The sequence below is a fragment of the Balaenoptera musculus genome, chromosome 6 (assembly GCF_009873245.2).
Source record: "Balaenoptera musculus isolate JJ_BM4_2016_0621 chromosome 6, mBalMus1.pri.v3, whole genome shotgun sequence".
In the NCBI taxonomy this organism is placed as follows: Eukaryota; Metazoa; Chordata; class Mammalia; order Artiodactyla; family Balaenopteridae; genus Balaenoptera; species Balaenoptera musculus.
In genome coordinates this window covers 50,926,331-50,953,539 of record NC_045790.1, presented here as the reverse complement: position 1 = coordinate 50,953,539, position 27,209 = coordinate 50,926,331, and the positions used below count along the sequence as shown (strand labels likewise).

The 27,209-nt window shown below is 35.9% G+C and overlaps 1 protein-coding gene across 1 annotated transcript in view; it reads left to right on the top strand.

The window, feature by feature from the left end:
* CCDC171 (coiled-coil domain containing 171) overlaps positions 1–27,209 on the top strand; it is a 368,650-nt gene that overhangs the window by 314,474 nt on the left and 26,967 nt on the right. The window contains 1 exon segment of the mRNA XM_036856768.1: positions 2,163–2,315. Coding sequence (XP_036712663.1) covers positions 2,163–2,315 — 153 coding nt within the window.

Sequence of the window (27,209 nt, the reverse complement as noted above, 5' to 3'; positions counted from 1 at the left end):
TACAAGCCACCTATCACAGATTGTCTCATTAAGATCTTAGTGGAGAATTTAAAAATAGAACAATGGGTAATACTACAATGAAATTTACTAGCTTACCATTTTTAGAGGGCTTTTTTGTATTAGATGCCATGTAGCTGAAGGGTTAAGAGAATGGCTTTGTATTAGATTTTTAACTATCTGATCCTCACAACAGTTTTAGAAATAAGCAAAAAAACTGACTTTTCTTCCCATTTTATGGAGGGAGGAGGTGGAGGCTCAGAGAGATGACATGGCATTGCCCAACAAGATAAAGCTAAGTAAGTGGCAGCATGAGAACCAGAAAAAAATAGAACTTGTGATTCCTGGTCCCCCATCTCAATGGAGAAGATAAATGAATTTACAGAAGTAGAGAGAGACTCGGTGTAGGAAGAAACAGATATGATTTTGTAATTTCTGATTTTTATCTACTTTTGAAACCCAGCGACATATTTTGTGTTAGTATTAGCCCTCAACTTACCTTGAAATGACTCAAGGTAAGGAATGTTAGGACATGTGAGATGTTCCCAAACATGAGGTCGTACCATGCTTATTTAGTGTTGGGTAATAGAATGAACTTTTGTGTACTTTATCTTTTTATGCCTACAGCTATGCTTTTGCTTCTTTTTTTGACTTTGAATAAAGTATTACTTGGTTAGTAATTTATTCACTAGAGTGTTAAGGTTATATTTTCCCAAGTATCTTCATCCTTTTCTATAAGGTATTTTTTGCCAAACTGAATATGACTAATGTGGCTTTTCATCTTTTCCAGTCTCTCTCTCTCCCCTCCCTCCCTCCTTTCCTTCCTTCCTTCCTTCCTTCCTGTCAGTCATTCAAGCCATCCCTGAAGATACAGAGATGATTAGATTTGGCACAATATCTGGCCTAGGTAGCTCCTTAGTCTAGTGAATATAAACATGTAAACTAATGCATTTCTGCCAAAGCAATAAATGCAATAGTAGAAGCAAGCATGAGGGACCCACAGAGAATCAGAATAGAAGTTAACACTGCCTTTGGGCTCAAAAGAGCCTTCTTTAAAGAGGTGGTTTCTGAACTGGGTTTTTGAGGGCAAATAGGAATTTGTTAGGCAAAAAGCTATGAATTTTCTTTTAACTACAAATAATTCACCTACTTCTGTTTCTCAGACATTGTGTATGTTGTTTCTTACTTTTTGTTCACCAGATTATTTCATTTGCATTCAGAATTGCCCAAATATCTAGTTTCTTAAAGCTCTCTCAAACCAGACTCTTCAGATTGAATATAATTTGGAAATTTTCAGACTGTCTACCATTGTTCTAAGTTGTGGCTGCAGTTGGAACATGGTTTTCTTGTAAATAACATAAAATTATATTTGAATATGTCTTTGAAATGTTTGATTTTACTTTACTGTATTTGAAGTATTTTGAAAGACTTTTTAGTCTTTCAAAGGTGTAATAGTATTCTTGGACTTAAAATTCACTACAGCTTGCTTTAGAAGCAAAAGTCTACAAAATATGATTAAACTGTGTTACAGAGGCCCAACAATTCTCCCAAATATTACACTACTTAGGGAAGAGAAAAAGTTACCAGCACTTGCTTATGTTATTTATTTTATTATAGCCAGTGTAATGCAAGGGTGTTCCTCTGTTATATGAATGGAAATAATTATGCTTTTCTTACAATATAGGAATCATATTATTTACTCTTAAAAAATCATAGGATTAGTTCAGCTCCTTTTGTTTCAAAACATTTGTTTTCTAGGTGGTTTGAAAATTTTACTGAGCTCATTTTGAAATATCTTGCTTATATATCCATCTGTTGTGTGTCTTAAGATTGAAATTTAGGTCAAATACAACTTGAATTTAACTTTACAAAGGTAATAAGTGTGACATCTTTAAAAACTGCATTCTAAATTTTAAGCACAATAGATCAAAGTATACCTTATTTAAATAAATATTCTGGAAAAAAGTCTCAATTATTTTCTCCCAAACTTTCTTAAAATAGTCGCGGTTCTCAATATAAAATGTGAGGTTTAGCTTTATTATTTTAAAGGAGGATGAAAAGTTGTTTATTTTAAAATTTTAATGATTTTGCTTTCAAATTATGGAAATTCTCCTTTGGGGACAGCTTTATTTGAATTGTATGTGGCATTATTTTTATTTCTTAAGGCTATGATTAAAAGTTTCGTGGATGTCTACCAGCTTGCAAGCACTAGAATTGCTACATTAGAAAAGGAAATGACATCTCATCGAAGTCACATTGCAACCTTGAAATCAGAACTTCACACAGCTTGTTTACGTGAAAATGAAAGTTTACAATCAGTAAGTCCTGCAATATTTTTTTCTTCTTTGAATCTTGGGTCACATTTACATTCATGTTTTTGTTGTTCATAAGATCACTCACCAGTATATATAATTTAGGGTGAGTGATCAATCAAGCAACGTAAAATTATTAAGTGTGGAGAAAATTTTGAAGGAAGAAAAGCAATTAATTTTTCCATTGTATCATGTATAAAGATATGCATATTGTTATCAATGCTAAAACACTACATCAAGATTCCTTTGTGTTTGGCAGTGCAGCTGACAGTTGGATTTGGCAGTATGCATAGTTAAAGCTTGCAACTGTCTGAAGATTCAGTGTGTCCCATTAAGACAGAATATTATTAATTATGCGTATAACCAAAATGGTAATTAGAACATGTGATTATTCTCTGTAGAAAGCTAGTCTTATCCATAATACATGCCCAGCTAAAGATGCATGTTGTGATTCATCTATATGATTAAAATTCAGTTTCAGCAGTCATTTTATGTCTTAAAATTTTAGCCCATGATGAAATTTGGGCTCATTTAAGACTAAACAAAATTTTCTACATTTGAAATACGTGTTTGGGGAGTATCAAAAAATGAATATATTTGTGACATAAAGGAATAAAATACACATTTAAACTTTCTCCTCAAAAGCCAGATATGTCAACATATCTCAACAGTGAGATTCAGAGGGTTACCAATAATTAAAATGTCTTTTTTCCCTTTTTGGTTTGATTAGAATGGATCTGGGTGACTTGTAAGGAAAAACAGTATCATTTTGCCATTTAGCTATTGACCAATTTCAAATGATATATTCAACAGAAAAAGAGTTAGCATTAAAGCAAATAGATGCATAGTTGTGGTTTGGTTCTTCAGCTCCTTCAGGACGTAGCTCAAGTGTCAGCGTCTGAATGCAAGCTTTATGACCATGGTATTTAAAACTGCAACCACTAACCCTCCCCCACCCTGCAAACTCTGTCTCATTCTCACCCGATGTTGCCTATCTGCCTTCTACCTTCCTTGCTTTATTTTTTTCACTATAGCACTTACCAACTTACATATATTGTATTTTATTTATTTGCTTTTTGTCTGTTTGCTCCTTACCCTCATAGAATATAAGTTCCATAAGGACAAGCAATTTTGGGTATTTTCTTCACAGCTGTAAAGGCACTCTAGTGCCAAGAATAGTCTGACCCACAGTAGGTGCTCAACAAATGGTTATTGAATGAAACATACAGGGACCTAATCCAATAAATGAACAAACTAGTTATTTGGGACCTGAGATGAGATTCAGTTGAGTTCAATTTTTAAAATTACTTTGTTAATTTCTTAGTGAGAGAGTAGTAAATTTGACCTCAAATAAGAGAAATCAAAATGAAGGGGAAACCTTTATAAAGATTTGAGTAAGTATTTGGAATTCATTCTAGTCTTTCTCTGAAACACATTTACATTTCTTCCTGCTAACTCTCTGATCCCATTGGTTAATATTACATTATACTATGTCAGCTTTGTTGGGTCATACTATTATTGGTTGTTTATTACTGTTATTCATATAAAAATAATTGCTTATGTTCTGAGAAAGTTTGGTAAGGTGGGATTGTTTCCCATGGGTTCAAAAATTTTTTACCAGTTATTAAGCTATTGATGTCTTAATGGAGGTGTGCTTAATATCCCCCACTATCATAATAAAGCTCCACTTCTCAACCTTCTGAACAGATTTACAGGATATGCTCATCATCTTATTAGCAAGAGGAGGTTCACTCTGGCAGTGATTCTCAAAAGGGAACGTGTGTAATGTGAAAGTTTTCCCCATGAGATTCTGATGTGTCCTTCTAGGACACTGCTGCCTAACCCCATGTTTCTATGGGATATATGCTCTCCAGTCTCTTCCTTTAGTTGAGAATCACTGTTTTGAAAACAATAATAAATTTGTATACTAATTTCTATTTTTCAAGACATTTAAATACGCATTTTCTAACTTGAACTACTTAAGAACTCTGAGAAAGGTTAATCTTTTAATTTCATAGATGAGCGGTGATATAGTTTGGTAGATAAGAGCATGGGCTTTGGAATTACATCCATTAGAAGTACAGGCAAGTGTAAATAACAGAAAACTTGACTAACATGTTTAAGACAGTTTTTTTTCTCATACAGCAAGAAGTCTAGAAGTAAGTGGCTATTATCATTGGTTTAGTGGGTCAGCTTCTCTGTAACTTCTCTGCCACTCCCTGATTGTCATAAGATGGAAGCCAGCTCTAGGATTTGGAATCACGTTCAAGTCAGAGGAATGGGATGGCCCAGCAATACCTGTTTTATATATATAATAAAGCATTGCAAGGCTTTCCATTTAGAAAATATTTAAGTATTTATACCATACACTTATTATTTAACTATTTAGAACTTTTAATATAAATTTAATAGATAACAGATATTAAATGTATATTTAAATGTTTATATATTTAAAAGAGAAAAAGCCTTCCAAGGAAGTGCCAAACATATTTCCACTTATATTCCATCAGCTGGAAATGGGTTGTGTGGCCACCTTGAGCTATAATGAGTCAAGGGACAAGGGAATGAGGAATGAATAGATACCGGGTTAACCAATTAATAGTATATCTGACTTGTCATACAAGTCAGATATATCTGGATTCCAATTCAACTTTTGTCAGTTGCTAATCAGGTGGCTTGGGTCTCAGGTTTTCATCTGTAAACTGAGGATAATGATACTACTCTCTAATAGAGATGTTGGGAGGTCTAGTGAGAAGTCTTAAAGTACTTTGCGCTTTGCCTTGCACTTAGTGAATAATCCAAAAAGCGTTAGCTATTATTTTTATTACCATTATATTTATAGAAAGTAATTGGATTGCACCACAGGAGAAGATTATTTACTAACATAACATCTTCAGTTTCAAACTGTGTCATTTTGTTCTGCTTCCTGTTGTAACCTTGAGCATGTAACTCCTGCTCTATGATCACCATCAGTATATTCCCGTGGCTGAGCTCTCTGCCCTTTCTGCAGCCTGTCTTCCCCTCTTTTCCTTGACACATTCTTGAAAAGCAGTCTATACTTTCTTCTTCTATGTGCTCATTCTACTGAAACTATTTTCTTAAAGGTCACCAATAATTTTCTGCTTGCTCTGCTTATCCATTGGTTCCTTCTCATCTCCTTTCATCTTTCTCAGACATATGGAGCTTCAACTACTTTCTTCTTTAAATACTCATCTCCTTTGTTTCTCTTGTTACCGACTTTTCTTCGTTGGCTCTCTGGCCTCTACTTAGTTGAGCTCTGCCTTCTTTGTATTATTGTTTGTTAATTCTTTTCTCCACCCATTAGTTTAATATTTATTCCGCATCTGGTCTGTAACAGGCTTAGTTTTGGTCCTGGGGATGTCATGTGAGCCTAAACAGACAATCTTCACTCTCATGAACTTAAAATCTAATAGTGAAAGTAAATATTTTTCATGTAATCACACTAATTAATGTGTAATTACTTACCAGGATAAGTTCACTGAAAGAAAAGAACTTAAGTGTATAAGAGTTTTTTTAAACAAATGAGCCTGCCTTAGACTAAGGTATCAGTAAAGCCTTTTCTGGGTCAGTGATGCTTCAGCTAATATCTGAAGACTGGGTGTAAGGTATCCAGGGGTGGAAGAGAATAGTGTTCCAGATCAGGAGGAGAGGAGCGCAGATATCTACAAAGGCTCTGTGGTGGGAGGAAGAAATTGAAGAAATTGAGGAAGACCAGTATGGCTGGAATGAAGAGAGCAAAGGCAAGAGTACTCTGAGATAAGAAAGGTCTGGGGCTTCCCTGGTGGCGCAGTGGTTGAGAATCTGCCTGCCAATGCAGGAGACACGGGTTCGAGCCCTGGTCTGGGAAGATCCCACATGCCGCGGAGCAGTTAAGCCCGTGAGCCACAACTACTGAGCCTGCGCGTCTGGAGCCTGTGCTCCGCAACAAGAGAGGCCGCGACAGTGAGAGGCCAGCGCACCGCGATGAAGAGTGGCCCCCGCTCGCCGCAACTGGAGAAAGCCCTTGCACAGAAACGAAGACCCAACACAGCCAAAAATAAAAATAAATAAATAAATAAATAAATTAAAAAAAAAAAAAAACCTCTCATAAGCCATTTTATAAAAAAAAAAAAAAAAAAGAAAGGTCTGGAGAAAAGGGCAGAGGTCAGACTTTGTTGTCCTTGTTTTGAGAGCAAAGGAAGAGTCATTGAAAAACTTTAGAGAAGGAGTGGTATGCTCGGATTTGCTTTTTTTAAAAGATCACTTTGGCTGTAGTGTGAAGAAACAATTGAATGTGAAGAACAAGAGATAGGGGTGTGTCAAACAATTCCTAGGTTTTTTTTTTGCTTTTGGAAATGGATTAATGATCTCATTTACTGAGAGAGAAACAATGGAACAGGAGGGGATATTGTGAGTTTAATTTTGAGTATGTTAAGTTTGAGGTGCCACTGAGACATCCAACTGGAGATGTCACAAAGGCTGCTTGATGTGGAATTCAAGGAAGATGCCAAGCTGGAGATAACAATTTCAAGTCACTGTTATACAGGTAGGACTTGAAGCTGTTAGCAAGACTGAGACTACATAGGGACGGTTTATAGAGTAAAAAGAGAAAAAGGCCTAAGAATGAAGCTTGAAAAACTCCAGCATATAATGCCTGAGTACAATAGGATAACGTTGCAAAGGAAGCTGTGAAGGAACAGGCAAAGAGGGAAGAGGAAAACCAAGAAAGTATGGTGCCATGAGAAGAGAGAATTTCAAGAAGGGTGACATGCCAATAGTGTCATATACTGCTGAAAAGCAAGTGAAATGAGGACTGAAAAATGGCCTTTGGAGTTAGTGCATGGAGGCCCTTGGTAAACTTAACAAAAGCTCTTTCAGCAAGAGGTGGCGAAATTAGTGGAAGGTGACCAAAAGAAGTGCATTTAGACATCTGTCGCAAAGATTTAGCTATTAAGTGTGAAAAATAGGAGTGGAGTGTTCAGAGGATTCAGGGAGTCCTAAGATGGGAATGACTTAAATATGTTTCAGTATCTTCTTAAAATAGGCCTCCCGCTGTCTGGTTTTTACCCTGTCCACTATACTGTCCATTTTTATAATTTCAATTATCACCTTTTTCATACTCGTGCTTTCTTCTACTTCTTTTTTTTTAACTCCAGCTTTCTTTTGACTAGTGTTTGCATGATATATCTTTTCTCATTCTTTTCTTTTAACCTATGTTTTATATATACAGTGGGTTTCTTGTAGAAAGATGTCGTTGGTTTTGTTGTATTTATCCATTTGACAATCTCTGGCTTTTAATTGGGTGATTAGATCATTTAAGTTTAATATAATTATTGACATTTTTGGATTTTTGTCTACCATTTTAGCTGTCTGATGGGGATGAAGGTGAAGACATGATCTCTGCTTTTGTGGATTCCTCTTCTAGCAAGGGAAATGGTCACATAAGCAAATATGAATACTAAAAATAGGCATATATAAAGTATGTGGGAACATAGATGAGGGAGGAGTTCATTCCGCCTAACATTGTTAGAAGAAGGTACTGAGAAGATGAAATGTTTGCAGGAGTCTTTGAAGGATGTCTAGCAATTTGACACCTTGTTAAAGGGGAAGAGCAGTAAAAAATCTTTGCTTTATTTTGATTTGAGGAATAAGCCTCATGCGTAGTACATATATTTAATGAATTAAATTATATAATGATTTTTTGTGTGTAATAGAAATGTATTGTTACTTTAGTTCCATTCCCCCTCTGAATCAAAGACATCCAACTCACTCAAACAGCCTGTACCCACTAGAGCCCAAAACTGCTTGCAGCAGTCACTCCAACCCCTACCTTCACATGTTTCCAATCCACTCTTGCACCATCCAATACCTGCTTCTTACTTTATAACCTAATTTGATTCTGTCTCTGACTGTTTTGCTCTTGATGTTCTTATTTGGTCTCCGTATTTGTAATTTTGGTCCATTCTCAAAACTCCATTACTGGGTCCTCAGATGAACTAGCTCTCTGCTCCAGTACCTGCTTCAATTACCATCACCTCCTTCCCCTCATATATAGCTTTAGAGTCAGGCAGACTTGGGGGTGCTTTCTGGTAGTCTTATTTATTACCCACACAATACTCTAAGCATCAGTTTCAGTATTTGTAACACGTAGGTGAAATTCCCTACATTGTAGGATTGTTGTGAGGATTAAACAAAGACACAGTGTTTGGCATATTGGTAGATCCTCAGTAAATATTGGCTCGCTTCCCTACACATACAAATTTTTCTGATAGTTACGTATATATAATACAGCTAAGCTATACTTGTAGCTTTAAGAAATATATGTAAGCATGAGGAAGTCTTTTTATGAGTAGGCAAAAGATCTAAAACAACACTTAAATCAGTGCTTTTAGCACATTTAATACTAAATACAGTATTAATGTTAGCTGTTGTTATCACTTACTTAATGAACTCAGGAAAGTCAGTATATGCTCATTTCTAAATTTCAACCATTTCACTAGATAAGAATAAAAAATAAATATTCATTGTTAGTTAAGAAAAAACTTAATATATCCTGGTGTTGTAATGCATAGAAAGAGATGGATTGTATTGCGGATATGAATAGTCATCTTTAAAAGCTTTAGCCCCCTTTAGGTGACATTTTCATTTTTTGTTCAGTAACATGTAATAGTGATGCTGGAGTTCATCTAAGAGTTCTCATCAATTGTATACTTGCCAGGACTTCAACATTTTCAGCATTTTGGTCTTTGACCCATTAACTTAGGGCTGTTCTAGAGCTTTTATCTTGAGTAATAGTAACCAGAAAGAGCTTTGAGCAAAGAGCTTTTGAATCCCGTACAGCCCAGTAGAGAACAGTACAGCAGTCAGAACCAATTACTTGTGGGTGTTTGGAGACCGGCACACCCACAACTGTGGAGAAACACATGATATTTCAGTCTGTGAAACATAGAATGCCAAGCCCAAATACTTTGCTGTGAGTTATGGTGCTTCAAGCTACAGTATTGATTTGCCTCATTTCCACTGTATGTTTAAGCAGTATGTTTTTGATTCTACAGTAGTTTATTTGTGAGAAAATGATAAGTAACAAATCAGAGGAGCATTCCATTTAGTATATTGCAGGGGAGAGATCGTTGCATCATTTTTCAGATTATGTCAGATTCGATAGTTGTCAAGTGGTGTTATATTGTTAATCAAGCAGAAGGGTTTAGATACTTTGGTTAACGTTATTTTTATCTGTTAAGATAAAAAAAAAGGATCCCCTTTATCTTAAGTTCTCAATTAAAATTCTGTCACATTTATTTTTATTACATTTTCTTGAGAGAGGAAGTATTGTTTGTTAGTATTGTATGGATAAAGAAACTGACAGAATTTAAGTAACTTACTCTAGGTAAATTGTTTTCATAAACTTTACTTTATCTCAGTTGATTCCTGATGTTTATTATTGAGGTTTTTAATCTTTCAAGAAAAATAATTTTTAAAAATGAGCCATAAACCAAGCCTTAATTTGTTGAGACAGGCTGTACAGTGCAGTTCAGTGGTATCAAGTACAGATTCTCGAGTCTGACTCCCAGGTTTTTGATTAGAACCCAATCAGATTAGAACAAGGCCTCTGATTTCTTGTCTGGTGCTTTCCTATGAGACTGCAGTGTGGATTAAAACAAATCTCTGCCATCAAGGGCTTTCAAGTGTAGTGGAGACTACAACCGTTGTACAGATAATTAAAAGAATGACATTAAAGTGGAATCACAGAGTGCTATGAGAGCACATAACTGGGGATCTGACCTTGGCTTCAGGTGGTCTAGTTGAGGAATGGAGATCTTAGTTGTGATAATAAAGGTTAAGGAGGAGTTGACAAGGGAAAGCACGGAATGCTGAAGGGATGGAAAGACGTCTGTATGACTTGAGCAGCGTGAATCAGGTGGAGAATGGTGAGAGATGATGCAGACTTGTGGAGGAGCACTGTGGCTGTGACTGTCAGCTTTCTGAGAAGCCCTCTGACTCATACGTCTCCATTAACGGCACTGGAAAACATCTACCCCCTTTGCTTTATGTATTTACTCTTCCCAACTGCACATTTAATTTTTTCCATTTAATTCTTTTCCATTTAATTCTCAAAATTCACTGACATTTTATGTCATAACAGCCCTTGTTTTACCCTTTTGCTAAATTTTGCTTACTTAGATGCTCATTAAATTCTTCCACATTTTAATCATGAGTTCCAGCTCTGGCCTTTGGATACTAACAGAGTTAAATAAGGGAAACAAAAACATCAAAAGGTGGGACAGCCCAGTCAGTATACAAACATTTTCCTTGATCCTTGACACAACTTTCCAAACTTTTAAAGGTTTTTCATAGTCCAGAAACTCAAGCTTTTTCTGTACAGTAAACAGGGGCCTAGAGATAATAATAATGTATATTCCACTGACCTCACACCTCTTCTCTAGCCTTTTAGTTTTTGTATGATGCAGTTTAAGAGGAGCTACTTTTATGATGAATGATATCTGTATAGTGACTGTAGGGGCAAGATATTATAAATTTTATATTTATATGTATTTAAGTATATACATATATAATTGATATATAAATATATTGGGTTGGCCCAAAAGTTCGTTCGGGCTTTTGGTACGATGGTATGGAAAACCCGAACGAACTTTTTGGCCAACCCAATATAACATTTTATTATAAATATTTAATATTAGATATATTTTATATATAAATAGCAATATAAAATATGTTTATATGTAATAAATATATTTATATAATTCTGTTCTTCAGTGATGAAATGTTACAAGGGTGGAGCAAAGAGTAGCAAGAATGAAAATTTCCAACTCTGATCATTATAATCAATTAGCAATTAAGCTGTAGAGAATTGAGATGGCAGTCTGGCAATCTAATGCTCTCAATAGTCCCACCAGTTGTTCAGAGTGGTGGCAACTAAATATGCTGAGTATCCCTTCTACTATTTGATCTTTCTTACTAAATTGATTTCTTTGAAGGCTTCAGTTACCTGCTAGATTTTCAGAAATCTGCATTCTGATTTTCTGCAAAAACCTCAGACTCACTGAGGTCCCAAACTGAACATGTTATCTAACTCTACCACTCCCCATTTTCCCAAACTCTCCTTTCCTTATGTTCCCTGTGTCTGACATAGCTATTCACATCGCAGCCCAACGTAGCACCCTTAACATTTGTTCTACATACTTTCCCTCCACCACCAGTATTTAATCAGTTGCTAAGTCTTAATGTTTCTACCACCACAGGATCTCTTAGACCCAGTCTCTCCTTTCTACCCTTGTGTTCACATTAAGTTTTCCCTGGGTTATTGCAATGGTCTTCCAATGCATTTCCCCACATGTAGATTTTCCCCTTTCATCTTGTCTGCCACGTTAGTGCCAGTTATCTTTCCAACACACAGATAAGGTCAGACCATAGCTTGACCCAAAACATATTTTGGCTCTACAGTTTCTTCATGAAAGCAAAAATTCTTTATCATTGGCATTGAGGCATATCCTGACTCCATCTGGTTTTTTAGTTCATCTCTCAGTTGGCATAATTAAGGGTTCCCTTTGCTATGCCCATTCATCACTGAATTTACCTGTCTGAGAACTATATAGTAGTCTGACTTATATAATCAATTAGTTGTATATGGATTACCATATTGTGAGTCTGTGAGGTGATATTTTTTATAATTCATTATAATGGTCTCACCTCAATAAAATGCTGGTTTATTTGAATTGAAATTAACTGGAAGAGCACTCCTTCAATGCTGCTTTTCAGTACACACTTGTTATGGCACTTATACTTTGCACAAACCATAGTTCCACCTCAGATTTTCCCACACAAAATTTTCTTAATTCCCATCAAACTATATTTCATGTATTTCTCTAGCAAACACTTAATGAGAATGAATAGTTTATATATTATTATACCAATGTAAAATTTAAAGTAAATACTTTCAGGTAATCCAAATTGCATATTTCTTCTCCTCTTTACTACTCTTCCTAAAAAAACCAAAAACCCAAGACTGAAAATTTTTTCTGACAAAGAAGACCATTCTTTTCAGCATACCACTTAAATAATTTTAAACTTTGTCAGATCTATGGGGCCCCTGACTGTATATCTTTACTCACATAGACCATAAAATGACCAGTATAATGCCTTTTACTCACACGGTGGGTACTCAGTAAATGTTTGATGATAACAATGATATACCAAATTAAAATTAACTGTGCCTGGGCCTAGCAAAAAGTAAGAGTATGTGAGATTTATTTCAGAAATAGAAGTCTAATTTACGTAAATCGTTAAAAAGCTCATTTTCAAAAATATAGTTCCTTGAACTCTTACTTCACACCATATATAAAAATTAACTCAAAATGGATCAAAGACCTAAATATAAGAGCTAATATTCTTAATAAAAAACTTAGATATGAATCTTCATGAGCTTGGATTTGACAATGGTTCTTAGATTCGACACTAAAAGCATAAATAAGAAAATAAAAAATAGAGCTCATCAAAATTAAAAACTTTTGTGCATTAAAAAAAAACCCCAGAATGGGAGAAAATATTTATAATTCATATATATGATTAGGGTCTAATATGTAAAGAACTCTTACAACTGAACAACAAAAAGACAACAACCTAATTTTAGAAATGGGAAAAGGACTTGAATAGACACTTCTCCAAAGAAGATATACAAATGACCAACAAACACATGCAAAGATGCTCAACATCATTAGTCAGTAGGGAAATGCAAATCAAAACCACAATGAGATACCACTTTACAACTACTAGGAATGCCATGAAACAAATATTTTTTAAATAAAGGAAAATAGCAAATGTTCATAGCAGCACTATTCAGAATAGCCAAAAGATGGAAACAACCCAAATGCCCATCAGTTGATAAATGGATAAACAAATGTGTTATATCCAGACAATGGAATATTATTCAACCATAAAAATGAATGAGGTACTGATACATGCTATAGCATGGATGTACTTTGAAAACTGTTTGCTAAATAAAGAAGGCAGACACAAAAGGCCACATATTGTATGATTCCATTGATATAAAATGTCCAGAATGGACATGTTCTGTCTCCATAGAGACAGAAAGCAGATAAGTGGTTGACTGGGGCAGGGGGAATAGGAAATGAAGAATGGCTGTTTAATGGGTATGGAATTTACTTTTGGGGTGATGGAAAAGTTCTAGAGCTAAGATGGTGATGATGGTTGCACAACATTGTGAATGTACTTGATGCCACTGAACTGTACAATTTAAAATTGTTAAAGTGGTTAATTTTATGTCCCGTGTTTTGCCACCTGACAAAATGTTTCTTTTAGTTCTTGGGAGGTATGGGATAGGCAGCTAGATTGTTGCTTACACAGAATGGCAGTGTATTGTACTGGAAAGTAGCATGACAGAGAGTCAGAGGAAACTTGGATTCTAGAACAACCTCTGTTATCAACTCAAAAAGCTTTGGGAAATAAATCACACAAGCTCCTTGGTCTTGGTTTTTCCTGGCTGTAAAATGAAGGGTCTCAACTAGATGAAATCTAAATTCCCTCTCAGCTCAAAAATTCTTTCACTGAAGTTATACATACTTTTTAGTACTTAGATTCTAACCGTGCTTTATTTTGTTCTTGATTAATTTACAGCAATAAAGTGAGTGCATGTTTCTAAACTTATAATAACATAATTGTATTTTGAATTTGGTTATATTCAACACCAATAACCCATTTACAAATGTATACCAGTTAAATAAATCTCACAATATAACTTGTAACCAGGTAGCCAAAAAGTCCCCAAAGTAATCTGAAAATATATTAGAGTATCTGTAAGGAGTATTTCCTTTTTTTATGCAAAGTTTTTTTGATATTTAATATGTTAGGAATGTGAACTTTTAACTTGTTAAACTATTGTAACATATTTGAAAATTATAGTAATTTGATTAAAATGTTGCCTATAAGGCAAAAGGTTTAGTTAATAGAATCCATATGTAATTAAAATGCAGAACTAAATGTAATCAGACTCCAGCCACTAGTGCCTTCATATTGATAGTTTTACAATGGCCTCTGGGGTTGAAAGTTTAAATGTTACAGAATGCAACAACACTGCAGAATGCAACCTCAGCTGGCAATTTAGCTGTTTTAAAGACATCCACATGGCTACTTGATAAGATGTGACTATCACATCCTCGATTTTCATCATTTTAGGGATGTCTTCAGTTGGCAGGTGGTAGAAACACATGACTGGTGTGCTGGTGGAGAACCACACTCTACAGCACTGTTACATAAACAACCCCAGACGAAGGTCCTTGCTATGAGCCAAGCCATGGCCTTTTCTTTTTTTCTTTTTTAATAATACAGTTGCTTAATTTGGGTGAATTCATTTGAATCATATGAAAGTTATAGACACAACACTATGCACCAAGCCACAAAAGAAGTTTAAAAAATTATTTTCCTGAGCTTAAAAAAAATTATTTTCTCTGGACAGTTTTAAGAGTCGACATCCTGTGTTAGAGTTCTCTAATCATCACCAGCACAATTTACAGTCAGAACACACAGAGAGCCAGTTTAGACCAGCTCATCTGTTGATCTTGGCAGAGACTCTTCATCTCACTGTGTGCAGCTGCCACTTGAGAGTTGGGGGACTCAGCAGAGAGCTCGAGGAGGGTGGGATGCAAGGCTGGTCAAGGCATGAACACGTAGGCCTGCTTCATTTCAACAGTTGTATGTTGCTTAAAAAAAAATAGTCCTTTTATTTTACTGCCCCCCCCCTTTTTAACCTGAAATTAAACGAGGACCTCTCATGAGCCACTGCGCTCCAGGCATAAGAAATTGTAATGTCTGGCTTCCAGAAACTGTCCCGTCAAAATGTGCTTCTGATTAGGTGGCTTAATTACAGCTGTGAAAACAATGTTGATTTAGCCCTCAAGATTCCAGGGCATGTCGGCCGTTATTAGCTAACCTTGGACTGAATCCACCATTTTCAAACTCTGTACCACTAAAGTCACCCTGCTTGACAACTTTTTATTTCAGCAGAAAAGTTGCCAGAAGCAAGCAACACATTTTTATGCAAAATATTGTTCGATGCGCAATTTCAACTGCAGCACTATTAGTGGTCATTAAGGAGATGGTTAACTTTGTACTTTATTAAGAACAAGGAAGTTCTGTTTGTAAAAACAGTAAGTTTTGAATAGTATTTTTAAAGGGTTGACTGACATAAGAATTAATTTTAATTCCTTTAATTCAGTTTTATTTCAAGTCCAGCATGTTGGTTTAACCACCCAATTTTATTACACCTAAATTTTCCTGACAGTTTCATTTGCTGTTAGGAAATAAAATTGCAATTTTTTTTTTCAACAGGGGAAATAATGGCTAGTTTTAAAAGCGTTATGTTTGAAACTTCCCTTGCCTCAAGCTGGTTCAGACACAACCTCAGTTTACTTTTGGAAGGAAATGGACCTCATTAAATAGTTTTTAATATTTTAATGTAAGTATGTTTTTTCATAGTGAGAAAGCTTATTAGAATCATGTATTCACACCTGCGGGGAAAGTAAAAGTCTTAATAATAAGATGGTTCTAATACTTTGGGATTTTTCAATACAATTGTCACTGATATCATAAATTTTAGAGCTACATATTTAAAGTAGTTCTAGTTCCATTGTATTTTAGATGACTAAAACTCCCCTTACATGCTATGAATGTTTTTTTAAATTTGTCAGTATTTAAAAAGTGGCCATTAAATAGAAAGCAATACCAAAAAAGTAAGGTGGGCAGCTGAACAACAAACATAAAGAGTCATAATTCTCATAATAATTTTGGAGGAAACTTTTGCTTGAAAATGCATGATTTATGCCAAACCGAATACTCAAGAGAGAGCTAAATGATTTCTTTAAAATGAAATCTCCCACATCCAAGACATTAAATCCAACCAAGTGGGTGGTCAAGGCACATCTTTTTCTACTAGTCAGACTCATTGAACAATTAAGGGACTCATTCCAAACCATGTATGGACAAGGAAACTTTTGTTCAAGTTGAGTTAAGAGTTCATGCATAGGTAGTTGATTGTCAGGAATGGATGGGTGAATGAATAGTTGTGTTGGTGATACAGTGTACATGTCTTGAAGGAGAAAGCTGGGCAGCTAATTCAAAGTTGAGTTTAAATTAATAATCCCCAAATAATATCAGTAACATTTTCTAATTGACAGGTGCTATAGAGACATGTTCTATCTATATGTATTCCATTTGTTATTTTATTTAATCTTCATATCAATCTTATGAGAGAAATAATTATTTCCCCATATTGCAGTTAAGGCAGCTCAGTCCCAGAGAGGATAAGTAATTTGCCTAAGATCATACTGTGTGGGATCCATGATGGGAACTACTCTCTGTGTGTCCAAAGCCCATGCTCGAACTAAAGATGGAAGTAGACATTTTTCTTAGAAAATGGAATCCACGTTATGAAGTAGTAGAGAAACATTAAGAATGACCAAGTTCATGTTGAATGTGCCTTTAGGCTGTTAAGAGACAAGAACATTTAAACTTTAATAAAAGTTTATAGTTTTTCTGTGCAAAAATAAGCTAATTTTTTTCTTTCAGTAAAAAGTGTGTATGAAAAGTGGAAAATTCACTAGGTCTATGGTTAAGGCCTTAGGCCTTTTACCTAGAACAAAGGACCTTCCTCTTCCTTTGAAGTTATGTTTTGCACAGAGAATTGAAAGTGTAACCCTTCCATGTTATACTGGTTTGAAGTTTGGATATATTGCATTTGTTCTTAAGATTCTATGTTAGCTGAGAAATTGGGAAGAAATAGCTGTCTTGGTTTCCCAGAACTTTGGCTTAGGGCATACTTTGATAGAATCTGAATTCAGCTTATTCCTTTGGATGTCCTTTTGTTCTCAGTGTTTGTCTGACACCAACTGGAAAGATACCCTTCCAGAATGTAAGGGCCAGCTAAGGTTACAGCTTTATGTATCTAGTCTCCACCATCTTATTTCTGATGAGTTCTAACTGAAAATATGAATTTGGTTGAAAAAATGTATCATATAGATTGTATACAGTATAGATTATATCTAATTTGATCATGATAAAGTGATAATCCTCCTGGTGGCTTATGACTTAAATTTTAAAATATTTTATTAAATAACATATTGGCTATTTTTTATATATATATATACACACACACACACACATATGTATTCCCTATCCGTTTTTGGCTTTTTTTGATAGTATAACCATTTTTCTGGCGAAAAGAAGGCAGCCTAGGAAGGAGTTTTGAATCTAGATATATATATGTATATCTATATAGATATCCTATATAGAAATAGGTATCATTATTATATATTGTTATATTTTGCCTGTGGAGTAATCTTTGTTTAATATCTTGGTTCATGTACTTATATTTCCTGATTCATATTTATTTGAATATAAAATCTTCCAATTCTTTAAAATAAGCTAAGTGTTCTTCCTAAAGCAGGTAAAAAACCAAGAAATTTGAAGTAAGGTTATTAAAATGATTCAGATTTTATAACCACGTTGTTTCTTCTTCTTTTTTTTTTTTTTTTTAAATTTATTTATTTATGGCTGTGTTGGGTCTTCGTTTCTGTGCGAGGGCTTTCTCTAGTTGTGGCAAGCGGGGGCCACTCTTCATCGCGGTGCGCGGGCCTCTTACTATCGCGGCCTCTCTTGTTGCGGAGCACAGGCTCCAGACGCGCAGGTTCAGGAATTGTGGCTCACGGGCCCAGTTGCTCCGCGGCATGTGGGATCTTCCCAGACCAGGGCTCGAACCCGTGTCTCCTGCATTGGCAGGCAGATTCTCAACCACTGCGCCACCAGGGAAGCCCTGTTTCTTCTTTTAATGACACTGATAACCAAAGGCATCAGGTGTGTAGTAATGCTTTTTAGCTATATTTGAAAGAGTTTAAATTGGTCCCTATTTCAGAACTACGAAAGCTAGATATAGAGGGGTTTATCATTTATTAGAAACAGCCATTTAGTAAGTCTCGGTCATATTTATCCCTGTTTCATATGGGTACCTCAGGGTGGGAGTGGGGAAGCCTAGAGAACAGATTTCTCACTCCCACCCCTATTCTAAGCAGGGTAACTTTACTTTTAGCTTATTTAGAAATTAAATTTCTGAGTAAGATTTAATTTAACAAAAGACTTCTGCATTAAAAAAGTTTGAGAGTCCCTGTCATATCAAGAAGACAGGAACAACAAATATTTTTGCTTTACTTTAGGCATAAACTTTTTAAGGAACAACTGTTATAAGATCTTGATTGCTGATGCTGATTTTTTTCATTAAATATATAACTTTGTATCATTTGTTTTGGGGAGAATAGTGAGTTACATATTTTGGGTAAAAGCATATAGTTAACCTTTAAAGAAATAAAATCATGTGTTAGCACATGTTAACGTGTGTTTTTCAGTCTGCATCTTATACTTGACTTTAGTAAACTTAATACTCTTCAGAGTACCACACTGAAGCATGGCTTTCCTATATGCAGTCTTTGATCTACCTGTAGATCTCAACACCTTATCCAGTTAAGCTCTAAGTCAGTTATGGTCATTTCTCTTTTTCAATGACTGAAGGAAATTTACAAGGGAACAGAAGTGCAAAGGTAGCTGATTTCACGCCTCGACTTCTTTTTGGTAGGGACGTTCACAGAATTTCCTTATTGGGAGTAAGGGGAGGACCCTTTACATAAAGCCAACCTTGCAGACTGAATTTGGGAGCCAACAAAGATGTAAAAGTTGGCCAGTCTATCAAACATTTCACTGATCTTCCCTCTCTGTCTTTCTCATCACAACTCACATGTACTCACTGCTCTACCTCTTCAGCATATCTACCTGCGATTTTTGAGGTGCAGAGGATTTGAAGGGATGTGCTCCTAATTCAGTGCTGTGGAAACACACTGGACTGAGGAGTCAAGAGTTAGGAACTTACTCCTGGCACTGCCATACTGGCTGTATGGTCCTGGGCGAGTAACCTCTCTGGGAGTTCCCACAATTGTAAAGGAGGAGATTTGACCAGATGATCTCTAGGGTGCCTTCTAGTACTAAACAAATGTTTTTCTCTTTCACTTTATTAATTCTGTCACAACCTTCCGTCCTTCTTGGTAACATTCCAAAGCATGTAGGTACAAATTAAAGGCTGTCCTCTCATGGGTTTTTGTCACTTCTATGTTACCTCACCCATCTGGCAGGTTTTTCAGACAATTCAGGTCATTCATGATGATAATGGCATCTGTTTCAGTTTCTGTTTTTTACATTAATAAATAAAACGAGTATTTAAATATTTTCACCTTTGTTATGGAATATTGATAGCCCCTGAATGCATATAAAATTAGAATGTTAGCTAGTGGAACTCACAGGTAGTACTCATGATTTGACCCTTGGTTAATTTATTACTTAGGTTGAGCAATTCTGGAATACCATTGTGATTTTAACCATTTTTATAGGTTAACTTTTTATTCTTGTTCTTATTTAATTTGCACCCATAGGGTAATACTGGATAAGATAGGAGGCATAAGGAACACTGATGTTGAAATATAATGGTAGTAAGGAATCAGAAAAGAAAAATCGTTATGGAAATTTATTTCAGATGATCTTCACCAGAGCCGTAAGTTCCATTCATTGGATCAAAATTCTTATACCAACATTTTGGTATCTTTAGTGTTTCAAATCCAGTATTAAAAATAGAAAATTGTGAAATTTTATTCAAATTGGCTGCTCATTTATTGAAAAGACCCCGAATGTGTAGCTTGAAAAACATCCTAGACAATAAGCAGCAGCCCGAAACCCTCTTTTAACTAGTGATTTAGAAACAAAATATTCAAATATTACGTAAAATAAGCCAATTCATTTTTAATCACAAAATGCAAAGACCTAATATAAGGTTATCAATTATGGCATTTGTAGCATTACCGATCTATTAGTTGTGTTTTTTTTAAACTTAAATTAGTTTGTTTTTTACTTAAATTAGTAAACATTAGTTTCAGGTTGTCTCTCTCACAAGCGTTGATATATGCTGATTCCTTTGTTCGTAATGTTATTTTCTACCTTGTGCCTAGTTGATTTTTCCCCAAGTTTTAAATTCCAAGTCTCCCCCCCAAACACCCTATTATACTATTATAACATTAATTATACCATATTGTAATTGATTGTTAATTGACTAACCCCATTAGACTAGAAGTTCCCTGTGAATAGGAGATTGTTCTATTCCTAGATATTAGCACAATATCTGGAACATAGAAATTGTTTGCTAAAAGTTCCATCACAAATTCCAAATTATGTAGACCAGCTTAAAGTTTACCAGCCTGTTCAGTAGTTCAGTTATCAAAAAGCCAAGCTTGTGGTTGTGTTTGGTCCTCTGACTCTGTGGGTTCAGAGATTCTTTATTATTAAGATCATTTGTTATGTCAACTTACTATTGAAAATGTTGTTTCTATGGTCTCCCCAGCCCCCTTTCTTAAGGGAAGAAAAATGGGAAAGGAAAGAAATTTCTCATATGTGGTTGTATTTGAACTGTTCACCTGAGATCAGGGATTGTGTCTTTGTTTCTATTTTATTCAGTCCCTAGCATACTATTGAAGTATAATAAATAAGTAATAATGGTGATGGTAAGGGATATTCTAGTTGACCATCTTGTAGGCCTTAAAAATAATACAAAGAATAAAAGAACTGTTCTTTTAAGGTCTAAGTTCAAGTAAAGAGAGTGCTTAGGATACATGTTTTAGTTTAGTAGAAATCATAATTTTGCAACAAATAATCCTTATGTGTTAACATTACATATCCCTAAGGAAAAAAAAAATATTTTCTTTTTTTTAAATTTATTTTATTTATTTATTTATTGGCTGCATTGGGTCTTCGTTGCTGCGCACGGGCTTTCTCTAGTTGTGGTGAGCAGGGGCTACTCTTCATTGCAGTGAGCGTGCTTCTCATTGTGGTGGCTTCTCATTGTGGAGCCAGGGCTCTAGGCGCGTGGACTTCAGTAGTTGTGGCACGTGGGCTCAGTAGTTGTGGCTTGCGGGCTCTAGAGCACAGGCTCAGTAGTTGTGGTGCACGGGCTTAGTTGCTCCACGGCATGTGGGATCTTCCCGGACCAGGGCTCGAACCCGTGTCCCCTGCATTGGCAGGCAGATTCTTAACCACTGCACCCCCAGTGAAGTCCTATTTATGTTTCTTTACCATAAGAAATATACCATAAGAAAGATATAGGGTATTCTAGAAATTTTATTTTATTTTATTTATTTTTTTATATTAACTTGTTCTTTGCTTTATTTATGGATAGAAATCTTAAACTCTGATAAAGAGCTCCTACAACATTAGTAGCAATGTAGAACAGCAAATTAAAAAAAGAAAGAAAGAAAAAAAGAACAGTTTGAGAATCTGATGGTAGGAATGTCAGCCCACTAGAGAATAGCCCTGAACCCTGAGCTGTAGCTGCTGAACCCAGACCAAACTGAGTAAGGAGACAGATCCTGAGTTAAACTGCTGGCTGTCTTGTCAGCTCTGTTTGATGTCAGTGTTCCCTTTGAAGATTTCCTGTTTTCTATCAGGTTCATGGCAACATAATAATGATCCAGTAGTACACACGTGTTTCTCAGCATTGTCAACAGCTTTGTCACTGTTGTCATTGATGCATTTAATTCAGTGACCCTAGAATTGGCATGATGGCAGTTGGGCATTAGTTTAAGGACAAGAGGAGCAGAAGTCAGACGCAAACACTTACTGATGAATTCAGAACCTCTGAGATGCATATGGAGTACATCATATAGAGGATGATAAGAACTTGTGCTTGCTTTTATTTCTATAAATGGTGAGAACACTATATGTTTTAAAAAACAGGCTCATTGATATGAAATCATAACAAGCATGTAATAACAATGAGTTAATATTTATTAAATGAATAAATCCCATCTTAAAAAATCATATATTTATTTTGGGATCATATAGGAGAATTGAGATATATCCCACCAATTACTTATGATGGAATTTTTTATGCAGTTGGGGTTATGAATTTATTTTCAAGTTATCAGGCTGTACTATTCCCACTTCAGCTCCTTCCAAGGTTCCAGCCTGATCCAGGGACTGTCGTTGGTTTGGAAAAATCTTGGGAGCACTGGTAAACTTTTTCCTTTAGTGATTCTTAACAATTCAGGAAAAGAGATAGAAAAGGGTCAGGTCCCAAGAATCAACTTAATACCTTCAAGGAGTACGTCAAATCACTGCTGCTCTTTCAAACCAGACATGTACATCTAGAACTAGATCAAGATCAAAGCCTGCAGGCCTACGTACATTTTTGATTTTGCTAAGCTTGGGGTCTGGAAGTCAGGTATTGTGTTTAATCATCCTTATATCCTTAGTCCCCACATTGTGCCTGACTCATTACTAAGTGACCAACAAAAGTTTGTTGCATCAGTCAATGATCTTTATTCCTTTTTGAAGAGTTCTGAAATCTTTTAGAGCTCTTTCTCTTCCCATATTTTATGTAAGAAAGATAGTTGTATCTGCATATGGATTTTTGAATACAAAAAGGCATAATGAAGAGTCACTGATTTGATGGAATATATAATCTAGTTGGTGAGTCAGGACAGACTCACATAAAGCAATAAGATGATGAATATTTGTAGAGTTTGAAGAGTTAGATTCGTTTGGACTGGGGTGGCTAGGATGTTCTTGAGAATTTGTATTTGAGCTTGATTTTGAAGGAATGATAGGGATGAATAAGGAATTCCGGACAGGAAGAAGTGTGTGAGCAGAAACAGGATGCTGTTGAGCTATATGCAATCAAGGTCAAGCTATGAGTTGGCTTTTTTCCCCATAATGATGACAATTTTGTTTCTGCAATTCTTTACAGTTTTCAAAATATACCAGTGTATACAACCTTATAACTATTTGTGATAAAGGTATTATTTATGAGATTCAGAAAGGTTGTGTGATTTGTGCAGCATCAGCCAGCTAGTAAGCCAAAGAACTGAGACCGCTGGCTCTTTGTAAACCACTGTGGCCAGTACTTTTCTTTTTTTTTTTACTTATATTTTTTCCCTTTTTTTTTTTTTTTTAAACATCTTTATTGAAGTATAATTGCTTTACAATGGTGTGTTAGTTTCTGCTTTATAACAAAGTGAATCAGTTATACATATACATATGTTCCCATATCTCTTCCCTCTTGCACCTCCCTCCCTCCCACCCTCCCTATCCCACCCCTCTAGGTGGTCACAAAGCACTGAGCTGATCTCCCTGTGCTATGCGGCTGCTTCCCACTAGCTATCTATTTTACATTTGGTAGTGTATATATATCCATGACACTCTCTCACCCTATCACATCTCACCCCTCCCCCTCCCCATATCCTCAAGTCCATTCTTTAATAGGTCTGTGTCTTTATTCCCATCTTGCCACTAGGTTCTTCATGACCTTTTTTTTTTTTTTTCTTAGATTCCTATATATGTGTTAGCATACTGTATTTGTTTTCTCTTCTGACTTACTTCACTCTGTATGACAGACTCTGACTCCATCCACCTCATTACAAATACCTCCATTTCATTTCTTTTTATGGCTGAGTAATATTCCATTGTATATATGTGCCACATCTTCTTTATCCATTCATCCGATGATGGACACTTTGGTTGCTTCCATGTCCTGGCTATTGTAAATAGAGCTGCAATGAACATTTTGGTACATGACACTTTTTGACCTATGGTTTTCTCAGGGTATATGCCCAGTAGTGGGATTGCTGGGTCGTATGGTAGTTCTATTTTTAGTTTATTAAGGAACCTCCATACTGTTCTCCATAGTGGCTGTATCAATTTACATTCCACCAACAGTGCAAGAGTGTTCCCTTTCTCCACACCCTCTCCAGCATTTATTGTTTGTAGATTTTTTGATGATGGCCATTCTGACCAGTGTGAGATGATACCTCATTGTAGTTTTGATTTGCATTTCTCTAATGATTAATGATGTTGAGCATTCTTTCATGTGTCTGTTGGCCATCTGTATATCTTCTTTGGAGAAATGTCTATTTAGGTCTTCTGCTCATTTTTGGATTGGGTTGTTTGTTTTTTTGTTATTGAGCTGCATGAGCTGCTTGTAAATCTTGGAGATTAATCCTTTGTCAGTTGCTTCATTTGCAAATATTTTCTCCCATTCTGAGGGTTGTCTTTAGGTCTTGTTTATGGTTTCCTTTGCTGTGCAAAAGCTTTTAAGTTTCATTAGGTCCCATTTGTTTATTTGTGTTTTTATTTCCATTTCTCTAGGAGCTGGGTCAAAAAGGATCTTGCTGTGATTTATGTCATAGAGTGTTCTGCCTATGTTTTCCTCTAAGAGTTTGATAGTGTCTGGCTTTACACTTAGGTCTTAATCCATTTTGAGTTTATTTTTGTGTATGGTGTCAGGGAGTGTTCTAATTTCATACTTTTACATGTACCTGTCCAATTTTCCCAGCACCACTTATTGAAGAGGCTGTCTTTTCTCCACTGTATATGCTTGCCTCCTTTATCAAAGATAAGGTGACCATATGTGCGTGGGTTTATCTCTGGGCTTTCTATCCTGTTCCATTGATCTATATTTCTGTTTTTGTGCCAGTACCAAACTGTCTTGGTTACTGTAACTTTGTAATATAGTCTGAAGTCAGGGAGCCTGATTCCTCCAGCTCCATTTTTCGTTCTCAAGATTGCTTTGGCTATTCGGGGTCTTTTGTGTCTCCATACATATTGCGAAATTTTTTGTTCTAGTTCTGTGAAAAATGCCATTGGTAGTTTGATAGGGATTGCATTGAATCTGTAGATTGCTTTGGGTAGTACAGTCATTTTCACAATGTTGATTCTTCCAATCCAAGAACATGGTATATCTCTCCATCTATTTGTATCATCTTTAATTTCTTTCATCAGTGTCCTATAATTTTCTGCATACAGGTCTTTTGTCTCCTTAGGTAGGTTTATTCCTAGATACTTTATTCTTTTTGTTGCAATGGTAAACGGGAGTGTTTTCTTAATTTCACTTTCAGATTTTTCATCATTAGTATATAGGAATGCAAGAGATTTCTGTGCATTAATTTTGTATCCTGCTACTTTACCAAATTCATTGATTAGCTCTAGTAGTTTTCTGGTGGCAGTTTTAGGATTCTCTATGTATAGTATCATGTCATCTGCAAACAGTGACAGCTTTAATTCTTCTTTTCCGATTTGGATTCCTTTTATTTCTTTTTCTTCTCTGATCGCTGTGGCTAACACTTCCAAAACTATGTTGAATAATAGTGGTGAGAGTGGGCAACCTTGTCTTGTTCCTGATCTTCGTGGACATGGTTTCAGTTTTTCACCATTGAGGACAATGTGGGCTGTGGGTTTGTCATATATGGCCTTTATTATGTTGAGGAAAGTTCCCTCTATGCCTACTTTCTGCAGGGCTTTTATCATAAATGGGTGTTGAATTTTGTCGAAAGCTTTGTCTGCATCTATTGAGATGATCATATGGTTTTTCTCCTTCAGTTTGTTAATATGATGTATCACGTTGATTGATTTGCGTATATTGAAGAATCCTTGCATTCCTGGAATAAACCCCACTTGATCATGGTGTGATCTGCTGTGTGTTTTTCTGTCGTCTCATTTTGCTTATCTTACTGTGTTTGGGGTCTCCTTTTCACTGGCTGCAGGTTCGTAGTTCCCGTTGTTTTTGGTATCTGTCCCCAGTGGCTAAGGTTGGTTCAGTGGGTTGTGTAGGCTTCCTGGTGGAGGGAACTAGTGCCTGTGTTCTGGTGGATGAGGCTGGATCTTGTCTTTTTGGTGGGCACGTCCACGTCTGGTGGTGTATTTTGGGGTGTCTGTGGCCTTATTATGATTTTAGGCAGCCTCTCTGCTAATGGATGGAGCTGTGTTCCTGTCTTGCTAGTTGTTTGGCATAGGGTGTCCAGCACTGTAGCTTGCTGGTCGTTGAGTGAAGCTGGGTCTTGATGTTGAGATGGAGATCTCTGAGAGATTTTCGCCATTTGGTATTACGTGCAGCTGCGAGGTCTCTTGTGGACCAGTGTCCTGAAGTTGGCTCTCCCACCTCAGAGGCACACCCCTGATGCCTGGCTGGAGCACCAAGAGCCTTTCATCCACATGGCTCAGAATAAAAGGGAGAAAAAAATAGAAAGAAAGAAAGAGGATAAAATAAAATAAAATAAAGCTATTATATTAAAAAATAAGAAAAAAATTATTAAGAGTAAATGTATTCAGAAAAATTTTTTTTTAATTTAAAAAAATAGATTTATTAATTTTTTATAATAAAAAATATGAAAACAATTATTAAGAAAAAAATTTATTAAGAAGAAAAAAAATAATTTTTTAAAATAAAAAATATGAAAAAACATTAAAAATTTTTTTAATTTCTAAGAAATAGAAAATAAGGAAAAACTTATTAAGAAAACATTTATTAGGAAAAAAAATTTTTTAAGTTAAAAAAAAAAAAAAAAAAGACGTACCTAACCCTAGGACTAATGGTGAAAGCAAAGCTATACAGACAAAATCTCACCCAGAAGCATACACATATCCACTCACAAAAAAAGGAAAAGGGGATAAATTAATATATCCTGCTCCCAAAGTCCAGCTCTTGAATTTGGGATGATTCGTTGTCTATTCAGGTATTCAGCAGATGCAGGCACATCAAGATGTTTGTGGAGCTTTAATCCGCTGCTTCTGAGGCTGCTGGGAGAGATTTCCCTTTCTCTTCTTTGTTCATACAGCTCCCGGGGTTCAGCTTTGGATTTGGCCCCGCCTCTGCATGTAGGTCGCCTGAGGGCGTCTGTTCCCCGCCAAGACAGAACAGGGTTAAAGGAGCAGCTGCTTCGGGGGCTCTGGCTCACTCAGGCGGGGGGAGGGAGTGGTACGGAGGAGGCGGGGCGAGCTTGCGGCGGCAGAGGC